Source organism: Chionomys nivalis, chromosome 10 (genome assembly GCF_950005125.1).
Source record: "Chionomys nivalis chromosome 10, mChiNiv1.1, whole genome shotgun sequence".
In the NCBI taxonomy this organism is placed as follows: Eukaryota; Metazoa; Chordata; class Mammalia; order Rodentia; family Cricetidae; genus Chionomys; species Chionomys nivalis.
This window is the reverse complement of record NC_080095.1, coordinates 4,494,816-4,514,400: the sequence shown is the minus strand read 5'-3', so window position 1 is coordinate 4,514,400 and position 19,585 is coordinate 4,494,816. Positions and strand designations below refer to the sequence as shown.

At 44.0% G+C, this 19,585-nt stretch overlaps 1 protein-coding gene across 2 annotated transcripts in view; it reads right to left on the bottom strand.

Moving 5' to 3' along the window:
• Positions 1 to 19,585, bottom strand: part of Dnah11 (dynein axonemal heavy chain 11) — a 312,765-nt gene that overhangs the window by 253,550 nt on the left and 39,630 nt on the right. For both annotated transcript variants that reach the window (XM_057782825.1, XM_057782826.1), the window contains exons 14-22: positions 19,074 to 19,466; positions 14,328 to 14,660; positions 13,896 to 14,147; positions 13,647 to 13,816; positions 12,661 to 12,883; positions 8,136 to 8,252; positions 7,949 to 8,035; positions 1,923 to 2,081; positions 961 to 1,044 (exon numbers count right to left, since the gene is read on the bottom strand). In XM_057782825.1, coding sequence (XP_057638808.1) covers positions 961 to 1,044; positions 1,923 to 2,081; positions 7,949 to 8,035; positions 8,136 to 8,252; positions 12,661 to 12,883; positions 13,647 to 13,816; positions 13,896 to 14,147; positions 14,328 to 14,660; positions 19,074 to 19,466 — 1,818 coding nt within the window. The remainder of the gene's footprint in view (positions 1 to 960; positions 1,045 to 1,922; positions 2,082 to 7,948; positions 8,036 to 8,135; positions 8,253 to 12,660; positions 12,884 to 13,646; positions 13,817 to 13,895; positions 14,148 to 14,327; positions 14,661 to 19,073; positions 19,467 to 19,585) is intronic.

Below are 19,585 nucleotides of genomic sequence, written 5' to 3'. Positions count from 1 at the left end.
TGCGGGGTTGGTGAAGATCTTCTCCCAGTCAGTGGGTTGCCTTTTTGTCTTAGTGACAGTGTCCTTTGCTTTACAGAAGCATCTCAGTCTCAGGAGGTCCCATTTATTCAATGATGTCCTTAGTGTTTGTGCTGCTGGGGTTATACGTAGGAAGTGTTCTCCTGTGCCCATGTGTTGTAGAGTACTTCCCACTTTCTCTTCTTTCAGGTTCAGTGTGTTTGGACTGATATTGAGGTCTTTAATCCATTTGGACTTGAGTTTTGTGCATGGTGATAGATATGGGTCTATTTTCATTCTTCTACAGATTGACATGCAGTTTTGCCAGCACAATTTGTTGAAGATGCTCTCTTTTTTCCATTGTATACTTTTAGCTCATTTATCAAAAATCAGGTGTTCATAGGTTTTTGATGGGTGCTTTTTAAGATAGACAACACTCACAGTTTCTAAGGGAAGACACCAGAGGCTCAATTCCCAAACTGTAGCCCTCAGCCCTGGTGCTCACCACCTTTCTCTCTACTCTGGAAGGCTATGGTAAGCTCATGGTCAGGGCTGTCTCTCATGCACTCATTAATCCTTCAAGTAGTGCACCAGAGCTCAGCAGTTAAGAGCACTGACTGCTCTTCCAGAGGATCTGGGTTCAATTCCCAGCACCGACATGGCAGCTCACATCTGTCTGCGACTCCAGTTCCAGGGCATCTGACATCCTCACACCAACGTACATAAAATAAAATTAAGTAAAAGCGAATACACTAATACGCTTTTATCAACTCATTCTCAGAAGGGCAGGCTTGATGAGGTGCACAATGTGGTGAGAGTGGAAAAAAATATTGTTTTGTCTCATTCTGTTTGGAGTAAATAAGGAAACACAGCCCCTTACAGCAGATACTGCTAGGCAAGGGAAGATGGAAGGAGGCGGGGCCCAGAAAGACAAACGGCTCTACCGGCAGTCATGAGACTTGCCTTGGCAAACCTCCTGAGTTCCGCATCCGTCTGTTCCACGTTGATCTGTTTCCACGGAGTTTTTGTCCAATTATCAATGCTTCTCTGAAAATGCACAGGAGATAAAAGTGTCAACATTTGGCAGAAACAAGTCTCCACAACCAAATATATAAACTGGTGAGACCCGGGGCGCTCTCCACCAGTGCAAAGTCAATTTAAAATATTAACTGCGCTTGTCAAAACTTCCGCATCACTAAATAAAAAAAATGATGCATTAATTTCTAGTAGCAATAATAAATCCACATAGTCAGCATCATTTCATCCTGAAGAGCTTAAGTCAATTGTTAAGTATATTACTGAAAAACAGGCTTCTATAATTCTACATGCAATAGAAATTAGACTGTCATCCAAAAGTCTTCATTGTAACAAAAATCTCATTTACCAGTTTTGATCATATTTTATATGTTTATTTATATTTTACATCTTGTTAATATAATTGTTACATGGTTTTAAACTGACTTAGGGAATTTGTGCAAGTTGTATATTTTCCTAGAGCTTTTTATACATAACATTTTAGTATTAATCACATACAAATTAAATATTTTCAGTACATATCAGTTTTTCCATGTATACAGAAAATACAAACAGGGTGTCTATGTGAGCTTGTATGTGCAGTCAACTGTATATTCAACAGAGATAATACATATTAATATTTATTCATATTCTATAGAATATCCCCAAAGGATCCAAGGCAGTCAGCACATATACTCTGAACTAAAATAAAAACAACTGATATTCAGGCAGAATCTTTCATTAACAGAGATCTCTGAACCTTAATTCTGGAAATAGATGTAGGGAGTAAAATCTAATGTATGTATACTTTAAAACACCACGAAACCCAAATAAACTGATACAGACACTGAGATTACACGGTCACTCAAATCTCTATGAAAGAGAACCCTGGTGCCCCAAACCCATCTTACTCTGACGTAAGTGATGAGGTCCCAGAGCCCCTTGAGCAGCCGGATCTCTCTGCGGCATTGCTTCATCTGTCTGTACTCTGGAAGAGCCACCTCGAAGAGCCGTGCACAGTCTTGCATCTGTCCCATCTCCTCCTCCAAAGTCTCCAGCTCCTGATGTGCCTGAGGGGAGAACACACCTGCAGGCTGCAGGCTAGGGACAGAAGCCACACTGTCCCTGTTTCTGTGACTGCACCTTCAAACTGTGATGCTCAAAAGGATATTGAAATAAAAAGCCTGCCGTGTAATTTGTAAGCGGCAGACGGCTGTTGATTTCTCGCTTTCGTCATGCAGTTGGAACTTAGCTCAAGAGCAGAGGAAGTTCTATATAAGAAATTGCTTTGTTATTGTTTTAACAAAACAATAATAGCCGAAGAAGAAGAGGAAGAGAAAGAGAAAGAAAGAAAGAAAGAAAGAAAGAAAGAAAGAAAGAAAGAAAGAAAGAAAGAGAAACCAAATTCTAGCTCTGAGTAGTGCCTCAGTGATTCTTCAGCATGCAGGAGAACGAGGCAGGGGGATCACTGAAAATAAACCAGCCTGAGCACAGAGGAAGACCCTGAGAAGGAAGGAATGAAGGAAAGAAAGAGAGAGAGAGAGAGAGAGAGAGAGGAAGAAGAAGAAGAAGAAGAAGAAGAAGAAGAAGAAGAAGAAGAAGAAGAAGAAGAAGAAGAAGAAGAAGAAGAAAGAAAGAAAGAAAGAAAGAAAGAAAGAAAGAAAGAAAGAAAGAAAGAAAGAAAGAAAGAAGGAAGGAAGGATGATTACCAATACAAGCATGCTCAAGACTACACATGCCCAAGGGCATCCAGAGTAAACTCATCCGCACACACCTGTGTTCAAATTCCAGCTAACAGTCACCTTTGCTAAGGCTCCGCTACTATCCTGTCACATAGAAAAGCTGATGTTTTGCATCCAGTGCAGATCAGTTTGCTTTCCCCTTTAGACAAGCATCTCTTAATTTTCCTGTCTATTAACAGGACAGTGTGCTCACACAGTGAAGTCTGAAAGGGGGGCCTTTCACACACAGACACACACACACAGAGACACAGATGACACACACAGACACACACAGACACGGACACACACACACAGACACGGACACAGACACGGACACACACACACATACACACACACACATACAGACAAGCACACGCACACACATACACACACCGCCCCGCTGCTGTTTCTTCCTGCTTTCTCCTGTCCTCAGTGATCAGCTTCTCCAGTCTGAACCGGACTTGCCTTCTCTTCCATCCTCCATCCTCCTCCCACGGTCCAACAACTGAATTCCTTTAGTTTTCTTCCTTTTTCTTTTAACATTAAGAAAACCAGCATTTGATCTTTTTATTTTCTGTAAATTCTAAATTTTGACAAGCAAATATTTCTGTTTATCATGTACGTGTTTTAAAATATGTGCACACGGTGGCTGAGGTCCAATGAAAATGTCTTCTTAACATATGCATCCCACTGTGGGTTTGCTGTGGTGACAGCATTTGAAAATGAACTCTTGGAGATTTTTAAATGTCAGAACATGAGCGTTAGCCCGTTCTACAATATACTTGTCCCCCATATCTGCAGGAGACTGGTTCCAGAATTCTGCCCAGATACTCAAACCCAAATAAATTTAGTCCCTTATATAAAATAGCATGGCCTCTGTATAGAACATATGAATGCATTTTAAATACTTTCTAAGTTATCTTTAATACCTAATGCAATGTAAATGAATTATAAACAGCTGTTACAACAGCTGTACAAATCACTTTTTCTATTTCTCTTCCTGGCTGATTTTAATGCTGTTGTCACTGTGGTGGTTAATATTGCCAAATGGACATGATCTATAATCACAAAGAAGACAAACTTCTAGGTGTGAGTTGCTAGAGAGGATTAACAGAGATGGAAAGATCCACCCTAAATGTGGGTGGCACCATCTCTTGGGCTGAATGAATAGGAGGAAGTGAGCCAAGAGTCAATAGCTTCAGTACGGCCACGTTTTCCCTCTGTGACCAGCTGCTTCATACTCCTGCCGCCACAGGCCCTTCCTTAAGTTAGTCTTGCCTGGTAATATTTTTACAGCTAGAATAAAAGATAAGTAATATTCAACACTATATAGAATTATTATTTCTGGGAAAAATCTTGATAAATTAGGTTTTTATGAAAAGCTAGATATTTCACACTGAAGCTTTCAAGTTCTGTGTTAACATGTTCTGTGGCCACAAGTTCTGCTTTTTTCGCGGCTGTAACCGCCGACGGCTAGCATTCCATTTGACATGCAGGTTGTTCTTTTCAAGGTCTGGCTGCGTGTGCGTCTGTCCTGAAAATGAAATGGCATTTGCCTTGGGCCTTCCTTCCTTCCTTCCTTCCTTCCTTCCTTCCTTCCTTCCTTCCTTCCTTCCTTCCTTCCTTCCCTCCCTCCCTCCCTCCCTCCCTCCCTCCCTCCCTCCCTCCCTCCCTTCCTTGGTTTTTTGAAACAGGTTTTGTCTATGTAGCTTTGAAGACTGTTCTGGAATTCACTCTGTATACCAGGTTGACCTTGAACTCACAGAGATCCACCTGCCTCTGCTCCTGCAAGCTGGGATTAAAGGATCGTGCCACTACCGCCTGGAAGCTGTCACCTTTTCAGGAGGCAAAGGTAGCAGGAGATACTTTGGTGACCTGTTCTCAGTGAATTCATTTCAGTGTCATGAAACTTAGTGTGTCTGCATTTCAGTCCTTCTGGAACAGAGTCATAGGGTTTGGAAGATGCCGCCAGAGCCCTCTCGTTTCTGTTCCTGCTGAGAGTCCTCTTGCCTGCCTGCCACTTCCAGCAGCTTCGTGTCTGACTTTATCTGGTCACTGTTGGTATTCTGAGGTTCACTGTGATGAATCTAAACAAACCTTCACTTATCCACACTGGGTTTCAGGCAGCTCCTAGAATCCGCAGTCCATGCTTCATCTAGCTCCAGGGATATGTCAATATATTGATCATTCTGTTTATTCCTGCTGGAAGTGGCAGGCAGGCAAGAGGGCCTTTCAGCAGGAACAGAAGCCAGAGGGCGCTGGCGGCATCTTCCAAATCCTATGACTTTATTCTAGCTGGACACACTCAAATGTCTTCCTCTGTATCTCTTGCCTATTTCTCATTTCTTTATGCCTATTTGAAATGTTCCAAGTAATTTCTTCCGATGTAACACACACATCCCCATTTTTTCCAACTGTAAATAGTTTATTCTCCTATCTGCTGAGTTATATGTCTCAGGCAACTGAAATTTTCATTTCCTTAAGTAACTGACACTTTCCCACATTCATTTGATCATATTTGGATAATGGATTAAGATCAGGACCATGTTTTTCAGGGATCTGAGTTTCTTTCTATTGGGTTCTAAAAAGAGCTACTTACAGCCATTCCTATTCCCTGGCCTTGAAAATTCCTTACCCTAGGCAGCATAGAGGGAACCACAGGTGCTTCTGACAGCAGGCCCATATTTATAGATTCCTAGACAACCTCTTTCCTCTCCCTTCACCTTACTCTGAGGCTTAGCAAGGGTCAGTGGGATCCTCAGAGGCTCCCTGTGCACACTGTACACCCTGGATATACTTCTGTTGTCCTATCCCAGCTATCCTGAGATCTGCTCCGATACAACATCCACCATGGCAAAGTGTCCATGTCAAAGCCGAAGCTTCCGGGATGTGCTGGTGTGCTCAAGAATGGCTAAAACAGCATGGCTTTGGTGTCCTTTCAAATGTTCTGTCCTGCTAATAAGAGATTTCTCCCACCTTTTCTGAGCACAGCAACCCATGTATGACGTGGGAAGTCCTTCTGTATATGTGTTGCTTTTATTGGTTATTGGATAAAGACTCTGTCTTAGCCTGTGATAGTAGAGCTAGGCGGTGGAGGGGACTAAACTGAATGCTGAGAGAAAGAAGGTGGAGTCAGTGAGACACAATGTAGCCACCAGAGGGGAAAGATGCAAGCCACCAGCCAGAACCTTGCCGGTAGGCCATGAGCCTCATGGTAAAATATAAAATAATAGAAATGTGTTAATTTAAGAGATAAGAGTGAGCTAGAAATATGCATAAGCTAATAGGCCAAGCAGTGTTGTAATTGTGATTATTTCTGGAGTCTGGGCGGCTGGGAAACCAACAATCCATGTACAACTGTACATCTGTGGTAATGTATCCAGCATCTTTTATGCAAGAAGGATCATCACAGTGTGCAAGCCCTGAAAAATGAGCAGCCTTTTATCTTGAATAATTTCCCTATTTTGCGTACCCCATCTTTATCTCTGAACAGAACCCAGCACTTTACTGTGAAATCCCATCACAGAAAGGAAGGAAAGAAGGAAGGAGAAAGGAAATAAAGAAAGAATGAATCCGGCCATAGAAAATCATGCTCCTTGTTCCTGGGAGGTCAATGGCTTCTATTTATGGGGTGAGATGCCTGAGGCACTGGTCCTCCCCATGGCACAAGACTGTGCATGACTCTGCTTGAATCTGATTCTAGAAGTATTAGATTTACAAGCCGAGCAAACACAGAGAATGACTTCAAGAAAAAGGTAGCTCAGCTCCATCCTCTTTGAAATGCCTGCCACACATCCTGAAAAGGCATGGGACGAGCTTCTCACTTTTAAATATTCAACTAGAAGCAGCTACAGTATGTGTGGAAGTGGCGAGATTCAATACATATCTGTCATAAATGTTTGCAGACAACATATTGGTGAGTCAAATAAAAAAACATTTTCCCATCCGCAATCTGTTCAGACCACCTGGGGTTTAGATATAGTCTTTTAACAATCCTTTATTAACATATGCTAACTTACTCCTTTTTAATGGATATAAACTAACTTTCTTCAAAATGGGAGAAAAGACCTTAGGCCACAGAGTGGTGTGTTTTTAATAGGGTAAAAGCAGTTGTTTCAATTCAAAGCCAGATTTGGAAAATCTGGACATCATTCCAAGAGGAAATCCTAAGCCAAACATGAAGATTGAGCTCAAAGAGGAACCCGGAAGTGCCCTGCACATGAATGAAAACATTGTCACCCTCACAGGGACATTTTTGCACTTCTTGCTTTGCTAGGTTAAGATCCTGCAGGGTTTCTAACACAGATAGAAGACATCCTTTCAAATCTCCTGTGAATTCCGTGTAGCTTGAGAGAAACTTGTGAGAAACCCTGGGTGAGTCAACAGGATTGACACCCAGGCTGCTGTGCACTCCTCTGGTTAAAGCTACACTCCACGGTCTGTAGCTGGAGTTCAGTGGCTGAGCACTACTGGCCTCATGCGAAGCCCTCGCACCAATCTCTACCACCAGAGAACAAAGGAGAAGGTTACTACATGGGAAGCAGTGTCATTGTTAGAAGTGCTGGTTTCTCCAAAGAAGATTTAGATAGGCAAAACTGTAATCCTATTTCTGAAATTTATGAACTGTAATCTTCAAAAAAAGTATGTAACTATATGCTGACTGTCTTCATCTTAAAGGAGAAAAAGTAATTTCATGGGGCTACAATGGTAATTAAAATGTAATCTGTCCAATAAAAGTTCTTTTTATCTCCCTCCTCCTGTGTGTGTTCCCATCCCTATGTGCCTGTTCATGTGTTTATAGGGAACTGAACTCCAGACCTCCTCCAGAAACTAGGCACCTCTCTCTACACTCGTCTTATCTCTGTCCTTACTTTTTATTTTGAGATAGGACATCACTAACTTACTCAGACTAGCCTTAAACTCAGTTTTTAGCCTATGCAACTTGAATTTTGTGAGCCTGCCATGGTTTCACAAGCAGCCAGGATGCTGGATGATAGCTCTCCTACATGAGGTCAAATCTTTCTTATTTCTGTCCTCCGACTCTTGACAGAGGGCGAGACCTCGCACATTCTCAGTGCTGTTTTCACTTGGGTGGTTATTTTGATGATGGTGGCGTTTGGAGGAAACACAATTTAAAACAATGTAATGTAGGAAAAAGAAAACTCCTTTTCTGATCTGGCTCCTGCTGTGCACATGAGAGGGTGAGAAGGAATTACCTTATCGAGCACTGAGTATGGATTGTCTGCTTTAAATCCAAGCGGGGCATACCTTCTGAATCTCTCTTGGAATTCTGCTTGCTTTTCCTAGTCAGGGGAGAAAAGTGAATGTCAATCAGATAGTTTCTATTACCCTTGTCAAACTTCCCTTAAAAATAGACAGCCACAAACCCACTAAATAACTCACATCAAATAAAACACATTTTTTTCTAATAAGAGTGACCTCCGCATTTTGGAGTGGGGAGACTTTGTGTCTGACCATAGCCGCGATCTTCTTGGTGGTTTCCCATCGTTCTGGTAATTCCTGTGTAAACAAAGATGCAATGGCCATCACTTCAGCTCCTGAGCCAACTCTACTACATGAGGTCAAATCATTATTATTTCTGTCCTCTGACTCAGGACATCTTTTAGAAGTAAGTCTTCCAAATAAGGCAAAGTTACAGCATAACAGGGGTTAGAACTGGACCACTTCCCATGCAGGCATCAGAATTGCTTTCATCTTAATGTTGGCAGAAATATTTCAAAATAAAGACCTCTGAACCACTTTGTCATTGTAGGAACAGAGTTAAAGAGCTGTATAGGCAGGGGAAGGGAGGGCTTGCTAGGAAAGTTCAAGTTCTGATCTTTACCTAGGAGTGACAGTATGGACCTACAATTTCGAGGGCACAGAGAGGTTAGGGTAGAAAGACACAGAGACAGAAGAATCCCTGGGGCTTGTTAGCCACTAGCCTGGTCAGATGGGTGAACTCCAGTTTCAATGAGGGACCTTGTTTCGAAAAATATGTGATTAAGGAAAACACTCATCATCAAACTGTGACTTCCACATGCATATGAATCATGTATACATGTTCATCCAGACAGACACACACACATGCATATACACATGCACACACACACACACACGTGTACACACACATGCACACATACACATGCACACACACATACATGCGCACACACACATGAAATTAAAGTGCCCTGGGCATGAATTTACTGTTTCTTAATAACCAGAAATGTAAATCAGGAACTTTAGTTTGTTTTTTTTAAAAAAAAAAAAGAAAGATAGAAAAAAAGTTGCTTTGAAACTTTGGTTCTGAGTAGGCAAAAGCTACAATGTGATCTGGTTTCTTCCTTCTGTCACAGTTTGCAGGCTTCTGAGCTGGCTCAAGTTTTAGCACTGAAGTTGACCAGTTTTTGGCAAGGAGGAATTTTTGAAGGAACTCAAGAGGCAAGGGAGACAGGAAGGTCAAATCCTACTTGATGTTGAACAAAAACAACAATAAACAGTTGAGGTACGACCTCCATTCTGCCCTCCCCACCTACCCTGCAAACAGATGAGGAGCAACTGACTCTGTGATAGCCATGATGCTCTGGAGAAGCATGTGTCCAAGGACACTGAACTTGATTGGTCACACACAGCCACATCTCCTGACATGGTCCTGCCTTGCTGAGCTACACTGCAAAGTTCCACAGGCTACTTTGTAACCCTCAGTAGATATTTGATGGACAGTCCAGCAGCTGCAGATTATAAAGAGGGAGCTGTGCTAAGTAGCTGTGTGGAGAGGGTACTTCAGTGGTAAAACACGTTCTTGGACTTAAACTAATGTCTCCAAAAGAGAAGGAAGGAGGTGTGCGCAGAGCCAGTTCACGTGGTTCATTGTACTAATGTCCCCCAACAGGCCAACTAGTCATACAATCAATGCCATTAGGAAGCAATATAGTGTCGTGACGGGAACCCCCTCCAGCTCAGGAACCAACAGACTCGGGCTCTAAAACACTGTGCTCCCATCTTTTGCCTCCTCTTCAAAATCCTGTGTCTTGTGACCCTGGATTCTGTCCCCAGCATGATGTTGCTTGACCATAATCCCAATGACTCAGAAGGTGGAGGTCAGGAGTAGGGAGGGGTGATGGAAGTTCAAGGTGAGCCTTAGCAACATAGCAAGTTCAAGGCCCAACTGAGGAGAGACCATGTCTCAAAGAATAAGAACAACACAAGCCAATCCAACTCAGCATCCCATCAGAAGCCATGAGCGGAAGTCAGGGAGGTTCACAGGGGACATCTCAGGTCAGTACCTTCTTCAAACACAGCAGACCTGCCATGTGCTTGTAAATTCTAACTACCCCTTTACTTGATGCAAAAAGCAAAAGATTGGACCATCTCAAAAGTCTAATGGACAGAATCGAATTTGGGGAGGCGGTAACTCCATGTGAGGCACAATGAATGAGGGCTTCCGGGAGAGACAGAGTGGATAAGGCCTGTGGACCAGAACTCTACTGCTGCTGCAGGGCAGACTGTGGGCAGCATATGAGGATGAATGGGGTAGGCTGAGCAGTTACTACTGTTAGCTGGGTGGGGTGGTAAGAACTGAATTAAAATGGGAACAGACATGCCAAGGAGAGAACAGACTAAAAAAACTAATGATGATGAAGAAGCTCTCAGAGACACAAGCACATCTAAGGTGCTCTTTGTTTTGTTTGTGGTCCTAGAAATAAGCATAGACACGTCTTAAAAATGCAAGCTATTCAGGAAAAGTTACAACTCAACATATTTTTCCTCTCATCTGCAGTCTGCTTCTGAAACATGAAAGATTTAATATTTTCAATTAAGATTGATATTTTCAAGCCCTAAGGAAGTCAAATTTTCATATTATAAATTCTCGAGGAAATGAATACTTCCCCTTACTGATTAATTATGTTATAACCGGCTTCTCTGTGAGATAAATGCCAAGGTGCAAGGTCTGACACAAAGAACACCCAAGTTCTTTGAAGAAGATCTATTGGGGCAGTAAGATGGCTTTAAGGGTAAAGACATGTATCTCCAAGACTGAGCTTGATCTCCAGAACCCACATGATTGAAGGAGAGAACCAGTCCTGAAAGTTGTCTTCTGACCTCCATACAGCTCCCCCATATATACATACAACACCCAGAAAAAATAAATAAATGTAAAAACTAAGTGAATAATAAAAAAAAACCTTTGTAGCTGATGCTACTATGGTTATTTCATCTCTCAGGGCTGTTAAGCATGTAGCAGGTCAAAGGACAGTTTCATGCAATACAGAATAATTCATATGCCGCAGTTCTCTGTGTCCTTTATGGTCAAAGATCACTCGCAATAATATATTGTTGCATTTTGTCTTCTCAGAACAAAATGTTGCCACCAGTGTGAAAACCAATCCTGGAAAGAGTCACATATAGAGCTACCGTATAACCCAGCAAGTCCACTCCTAAGTTCATGCCAGAAAAAAAAAAATGAAAACAGTTATTCAAATGTTCACTCATCAGTGTTCGAAAGAAAATAATTCATGCTCGCCAAGATGGAGGCAAGTCTTACACCCATCAGTAGACAGACAGGTAAACACAAGATCAAAAGGAGCAAAATGTCAATAATGATACAAAGTGATTAAGCTTTAAAGCCATTCTATCAGGGGAAGCCAAATCCAGTGTGTGGGCTAGGGGTAGAAAAAGACTGTGACAATGAAAGGCAGTTTCTTTGCCGGGTGAGGAAAATTTGGTGGCCTTGAACAGGAGTGGTGGGAACACAACGCTGTAAATACACTATTTCCCACTTAATTGTACATTTAAAATATTACTTTCACGTTAACCTAGCTGTCAGCTTCATCTAAATAAAAAAGAGGTGACTGAAATAAGTTGGAAATAGCAAATATAGACAAATAAAAAATTATCTTAGAGAGAGTCACAAGAAACACACCCCAAAACAAGTGTGCCAAGGCAGATAGATGAGAGCTGTCTCCTGAGGGACTGAAAACCAGATGCTGTGGCTAGAGACTATCTCAGTGAACAAGCACGAGAACCAGATTCTCGCATCCATTTAAAACGCCAGGACTGGTACATGCATATGGTAGGCCCACAGCTGTCGGGGTGGAGTAGAGGCAGGGGGATCATCTGTCAGTCTAGCTCCAGATTCAGTGCAGTACCCAAACTCAGGGGCTTGGGAAGAGAAGGGAGAGCAGGTGTCTTCCTGGTGTCCTCCATGGGCTGTTGTATTCACCACACACACTCACACGCGTACAGAATCAGTCAGGATTTGAGTGTGTGCTCTGACCACTAAACTCAAAGTGAGCTTTGGCTAATGCACCCACTGATTACATTCACAAAGTCCGTTGTAAGTCCACCCCACTCCATCATCTACAGAATTCCAATATGCACAGCAGCAGACACTCAACTCGAAGATCTTTCCTCATAAATTTGGTTAAAATTAAGCAGACCTTGCTTGTATTCCGGAACCTACAAGCCACCAAATGTGTCTGGAGCATAGCCAGTGCGAAACACAGATCTGACAGGAAAACACAGAGATTTTCCCATCCAGACCAGACTCCACATTTTTATCATCACATTCGTGACGTATTTTAGAATGCTTCTCAGATGGCAGGCAGCAGAGAATGCAGAAGACTGGGTATGGCTGCAAGGCACACATGAAAATGACGGAGACACGGGGACTCATGGAGCAGCGCAGAGGTGTTGACGCCCGGACAGCGGGAGGACAGTGTCGCAGTGGGTGAGAACGTTTTCTTATGCTGCACACAGAGGTGCGTACTGGCTGGATTTACTACTTCTATGGCCTGAAAAAGTCATCTCTTCTATCTTCAGGTTCTTCACCTGTGCCATGAAAACACCGTCTGCATCTCGCTTCATGCTGACAGGACTGTAAAGACAGCCCCCGGCTGAAGGAATTGCCTGTTTCACGGGTGCTTACCTCCAGCTGGGCGTAGACTTGCTCGGGCAGCTTCTGACCATAGCTTTCCAGCAGCATGATGGTTTCCTTCAGGGGTTCAAAGAGATCATCAGTAGCTCTCTGTCGGCTTCGTACAGCCAGAAGATGGCCCATGATGTCGACTAAGCCGCTGTGGTCGCCTTCACTCAGCTGCTGCTGAAGACCAACGTCTGTCCTCTTGATGAATCCCTGCAGTTCATTCAGACTGTAACAAATGTGTACACACAGGTATGCACAAGCTAGGTTAGTGAAAACATTTCGCCTCATACAGAATTTCAAGCAGGAATATGCACCATAGCAGAAAGACAGAAACAATCAAATGCCTATTACCAGATTTAAGCATCCATTTGTGTCATTTCATACATTCCTTCTCCATACCAAGCCAAGACATATTCTCCAACCTGTGGCAATGACTTACCATGTTCTTTCTCTGTGGGTAACTTCATGGAAGTGGAGCAACACTGTATATGGCCTGCAATTGGTATCTTTCACCAGACAGAAGGCTTTCAAGGTCATTCATATATGAGCATTGACTTGATGGGAGCTTATTTTCATTCTATATAAATATTCTTTTTTAAATCTAAAGTTAGCAGTACAAATACTATTGGAGTTAATTTGTCAACTACAAACCAGTCAGCTGTGGGTTTACATACAGAGGTCAGAGGCCAACTTCAGGGGTCAGTCTTCAGCTTCCATGCAACTTTGTTTGGTTTTGAATCAGGGTCTCTAACTAAGCCTGTAGGCTGGCTGCTTAGCAAGCCCCAGGGATTCCTCCGTTTTCGCCTGCCTTCCCACATCTGAGAGTAATGCATATTCTGCCACACACAGTTTTTACATAAGTACAGGAGGCTGAACTTGGGTCCTCACTAGCACACGACAAGCAGTGTACAGACTGAGCTGTCTCCACAGCCCACCAGCCAACTTCGGTCAAAAGCTAGACCCATTTCAAACCCAAAGGTGAAAGCTACCTGCCAACGACGAATCTCAGCAGGTGCTCCTGAAACATCCAGCTCCACTTCTTGATCACACTGAGCAAGCTCAGCTTGAATGGCTTCATGTCTACCTTGAACCAACTGTTAAACACTCGGAAGTCATCAAACTTGCTCATCTGAACATACAAAGACTCATAAATGTCGATCTGTAAGATTAGAAAGAACATAATATAGCAATCTCATGAAAAGCTAGTTAATAGTACTAAATGCTAAGGGTTGCCTTGCCTGTTCTTTGAACTGTTCTAGAGTTGGTGGCTGCAGAATGTCTTCATTCGCATGAGTGTCCATCTCCTCAGATGGTGAGGCAGGGCCATACAGGAGGAACTGCTTCAGAATCTCAGCTCGGTCGTCCACCCAGAGGTAAGAGTAGGTCTCCAGAGAACTTCTGAACTCCAAGACTTTGCTGATGACATCAGCCACTCTATTCATGATCTCCCGCCGGACCTCTGCCAGGCCTAACATGTTATCCATGTCGTTCTAAAGGAGAGGGGAACCACGTGTGTTCTTACCCAAGGATTTCTTTCCATAACCTTATCCAATGGAATCATTCAAGGTAGAGTCCTCAACAAAAGGAAGAAAAGAATCTGTGTGCACGTGTGGCCCTAACTGGCATCTTTCTGGCTTCTCATGATCCCCGTTTGGTTCCCGAGAGAATACCTGGTAGTTTGCGATGTCCAGGTGTGCCGCCACACGCTCCATCTGGGCAGACATCCGGAAGCTGCCACACAACACTTCCTCCACCAGATCGTAGAAGCCGTCCCCACACTCTCTTTCCAAAGGGGGCTTAAACACAATCTCAGGGGGCACTAGAAACATTTGTGCTTGAAAAAACGGTGCAGGTTTTAACTGTCTCTCTGTGTTCATCAGGAAGAAGTTCAGGTCATGCAAGATGGCCTGAAAAAAGCCTTCCACCACAATGTCATCAATGAATTCCACATAAATTTTCCAGGAATCCAGAGACGGATCAGCTCTGAAGAGCTTCCGGTTCTCCTAAGAACGAAAGATAAAAGGGTCAATGCTAACCAACATAAAAGGGAAGCCTGCCCTGCAGTGCCTGCTGAGGAAAGGACTGTATTGTGGGGTGCGGTGCCCAGACTTTCAAATCTAAGGCTATAGAATCTTTTGGTAAAAGGCAAAGGCTGATGTGGGATTTTATAATAGTATACCATTAAGCTAACATACCACATATTTTCAAAGAATATCCTTTAAAAGAAAAAATCAATATGAAAATTGCTATCTTCAAATACAGGCAAGAAATATACTAATTCCCAACAAATTCTGGAAACACTGGAGCCCAGGCCCCAGCTCCTGGACAGTTTATGTGGTCATGGACTTTGCTATCCAGGCCCTTATATAGAGATTTCCTAATGACCTCTGAGAACAGTATTCTGGAACACTACGATATTACTAAGTTGGGGATGGGATTCTATGGGTTTGCTGCCTCCAAATTTAGGGCTAGATCTCTTGGGGGTGTTGTATTTCATGTCATGTATCTCCAGATACATACAGTCATGTGACCTTCATGCACACATCCTGAGAACCTGAACACAGCACTTTTGTGGTCACTAGAAAGCAAACAAAGGGATAGGCATAGAAAGCAAAGGGATACGTATAAAAGCAAAGAGGGAGCAATCCTATAGACATGAAAAACCAAGTCCCTGACACATTCATCCTCCCCTGCCACTCACAAAGACTCCTTGAGTCACAGAGGAAAATGTCCCTCACAGGCTGGACACATCCAACCAACCAGCATGTGTCTCCTTTACAGCTGCCTCATGTTGGAAGCTTTTCTCATTTTCTGACACAGAATGAGAGTTTTGAAATTACTCAGCTCTGACTTGAGAAAAAACAGTGAACATTGTGAGAAGAAAAATGCCAATCGTACTATCATAAAGGTTTCCAGTCAGGTCTTCTGAGGGCCAATGTGTTTTAATCGGGATTTATTAGCCTGAATGTCTAACGCCTGATATTGGAGTTTAAGATTTTTTTTAAATATTTATTTATTATGTATACAATATCTTGTCTGTAGGCCAGAAGAGGGCACCAGACCTCATTACAGATGGTTGTGAGCAACCATGTGGTTGCCGGGAATTGAACTCAGGACCTTTGGAAGAGCAGGCAATGCTCTTAACCACTGAGCCATCTCTCCAGCCCCTAGCTTAAGATTTTTTAAAAATTATCCAGAAAATGTTAACCTGGTGGTGGTGGCACAGTCTTTTAACCCCAGGACTCATGAGGAAGAGGCAGTCATATATCTGCAGTTCGTGGCTAGCCTGGTCTACATGGTGAGTTCCAGGATAGACAAGGCTACACAGAGAAACCTGTCTTGAAAAATAACCAAAAAAAAAAAAAAAAAAGAAAGGAAGGAAAGAATGAAGGAAGGAAGCAAGGAAGGAAGGAAGAAAGAAAGAAGGAAAATATAACCCCCTGCCCAGAAAACTAATTGTGATCTGCCACCTGACCTCTGTGAGGCAGCCCCTACCACATGAGCAGGTGTTAAGCCCATCCTCACAAAGTCACGGAAGATTTGACAGCACCAAAGAGAGCGTCTTTTTCAATAATGCTTTTAGTTTATCCATGAAGGCTATGTCCTCACGACCTTACCCTCTCCCAATGGCCTTAGCTCCTGTTCCCAGTACCTTGGATCTTAGAATATGAACTGGAGAGGAATTAGCATTCAGACCACCTGAGAAGTCACAGATGACTCCTGACTAGGAGCAATGGGAATGACTAGAAAGGTTGGGGTCTGGATGTGTTTTGAATTAAGCAGAGCTAACGCATGTTCTCCTGGGCTGGGTGTGAAGAATGAAAGGGGAGGGATGCTGAAGACTACACATTATGTCAAGATTCCCGTGAAAGGAACGGGAAGACTGGGGTTTCCATTTTAGACAGTTTGAGGTATTCATTGGTCAAATAGAAGAGTTGGACAATCAGGTTTATTAGTGTGGGAATCAAGAGAAGGTTCCCACTGGAAATGCAAATTCAAGAGCAAAGGCACTAAACCAGGATGTGGGAGGAGGCCTTCCAACAGTGCGACTCTGGGGGTCTGGGCCTGCTGGCCAGGGTGCCAAGCCTCTCTTGGGGAAGGAACAGTGGCAAGGCAGGTCTATATCTGCTCTGAGGTGCTGTCTAGGCTTCACGGGGCAGAAAAGAACCTTTGAGGCATCTGGCATGTAAAGTAAGAACACACCTGGACTTGAACTAAATGAAAGTAAACCTGTAAAGTCTCCCTATCTACACCCCTCTTCCACGAAGGCTAGCATCTCACCTTGCTTAGCCTCCCCTCTCACTTCCCTGAGCACACTAGGTGCTCCAGCTAGCCAGTGGCTTCCTCTGTACGCCCCTGCCAGGGCCGGCCATGTCTGATTTCACTTAGACCTGCTTAATCACACTATTGACCCTCACCCTCTTGCCAACCCTCATCGAGTGCCCAGCTTTTCCTGTAGCACCAGTTTTAACGCACCAGACTTATTCTCCCCCACTAGGCCATAAGCTCCATGACAGCAAGGATCTTTGCTCTGCTCACTGGTGAATGGGACCAGGGAGGTGCCTGAGTGGACAAAGCACTTGCATACAAGCTTGAGAACTGGAACTCGGTCCCCAGCACCCACACAAATGCCAGTCCGCCTGGAATTCCAGAACTCTGGAGGTGGAAATGAGATCTCTAGACCAATCTGACTGTCCTGGTGAGCTCCGGACTCAGATGCGATCCAGCCCCGAGCAATCATGTGGTGACTAACATCACCATCAGATGGACCTGCACATGCATGCACACCCACTCGCATGAACACTGCACACACATGTGCTCCCACACAGGTCCAAGCATGCCTGAACACACAGGTGCATACAAATAAAGAAAAACTTAGAAAGGTATGAGAACACAGGAGGCTCACAGGAAAATCATAATCCTTTCTCTCCCCTACTGCTGAGCTGGGGAAAACCAGGTCCAGGTTCTGGGAGACATCGTCTGAACACCGGAGTTTCCAGGCTGCACTAAGTGTCCTTTCTCTGTCCGATACCACAGTGCAGGGGCACCAGAGGGACCGTGTTTATAGCTTCGGGATCACACGCTCCTCAAGAGAAGGTTGCACATAATGAGATTCTCAGAAGTGAGCAGCGGTCACTTCCTTAGCCCCGTCAGTGTCTGAAAAGCTAACTTCCCCTTCTTTGTGTCTCTCGCACTGACTAGCTACAGGTACCAGACGTCAATCTCTGCCAGTCCCTCATTTCACTACAGAAGGCTCCGCGTCACGTCTAGAGCATCAGTTCCCACCCGTAAATGAATTCCTCCAGCAAGTCCTTCCTCTCTGTGAGATGGTTCCAATCCACACATGAACATCAGGCAATGTGAGACACAAGGCCCTCTCTAGCCCTGACAGTGTCCAGGCGTAGCTAAACTTGCATGGCGACCCACAGCAAGCCTCTGTGAGTTCACGGGTCTCCGTCTCCATTTTCCCTTCTCTGTCCAGTCTCCTGGATGACACCGCAGGCTGACACCAGCATGTCTCTTTGCCAAGGAGCCATGGCTTCTACTTTTCCCATCTCTTGCCCAACTCTGGCTTTCATTCTAGGTCCTAAGTAGGGGATGAGGCGTATGTAAACTCCTCCCACTTCTGGCAGGTGAATGTAATTTCCCCTATAAGCTCGTGGCACTTTTGGGAGGTGTGGACGTGGGCTTTGAGGTCTCATGTATGCTCAAGCATACAGTGCTCACAAAGGTTAGAACAAACTGTTGGATCCCCTTGGAAGGGCATCCAAGATGGTCATGAGATGCCGGGTGGATGTTGGGAATTGAACCCAGGTCTTCTGCAAGAGCAGAAAGTGTTTCAACCACTGAGTCATCTCTCCAGCTCCAAGAAACTCAGATATATTTTTAAAAATCAGAGTAACTGTTACTGCCATCCTTAGGAGATCATGAAAACAAGGTGGCTAATACTAACCAACCAAGTAGAAGTATTTAATATCAGCCAAAGGGATCAACTGGGTCAAAGAAGGATCCGCCTCTACTTCCGTAGCTTTGGAGCCTGTCCTGGAACTCGCTCTTGTAGACCAGGCTGGACTCAAACTTACAGCGATCCACCTGCCTCTGCCTCCCGAGTGCTGAGATTAAAGGCGTGTGCCACCTGCAACCTCTACTTTTTAGTTAGGTCCTTGTATTTCATATTCACATCTCTCCCTCAGGAGTGAGGAGCGGGAACTACACAAATCCCAGGCAAATAACACAGACTCTTCCACCTTGAATTACAGCAAGACCATCTGTTAACCCATTCAGGCCTGATCTACAGCATTAGGTTAGTACCTGTTAACCCCTTCAGGTCTGATCTACAGTGTGAGGTAAGCATTTTTGTTCTGCTCTTTACCAAATAAAAAGCTTTATATATGTAGAAATGTTAGGACCATTACCTCTACCAAATTGTGTATCTTGCAGCCATCTTCTTGTATCAGCTTGTATTTTTTAGCAAATAGGTCCCCCTTGTCTTCCAAGGTGAAGGCAGCCTCTCTTCTGGGCTCCCTCCGGGGCAGCAGGGGCCACTCTGCCCAGGACTCCATGGTCTGTTGGATTGTTCGCACGTTGCTCTGAGTCTGGGCCACTCTGAGCTCCAGCTCTGTGGTGGCCACTTGTACCCTCTCCATGTAGACCCGGAAGTCATCCTGCCAGGTCAGCCAGGTTGCGGCTGCCTTGAGCTGCTCATCCACAGCTTGGAGCTCATCCTCGATGAGAGGGTATTCGACCTCCAGGAGGGTCTGCTTCAGCCTATTGTAGCTTTGTGTAAGAAGCTCAAGACTCCCAATGCACTGAGCAAGAAAACACATAACAGGTTTATTAGCATTTTTCTGCATCAAATGCCACAGGTCTCCAAACCAAGAAATAAAATTCAAAGTATTTTTCATCTCAAAGGTACCAAAATATCAAA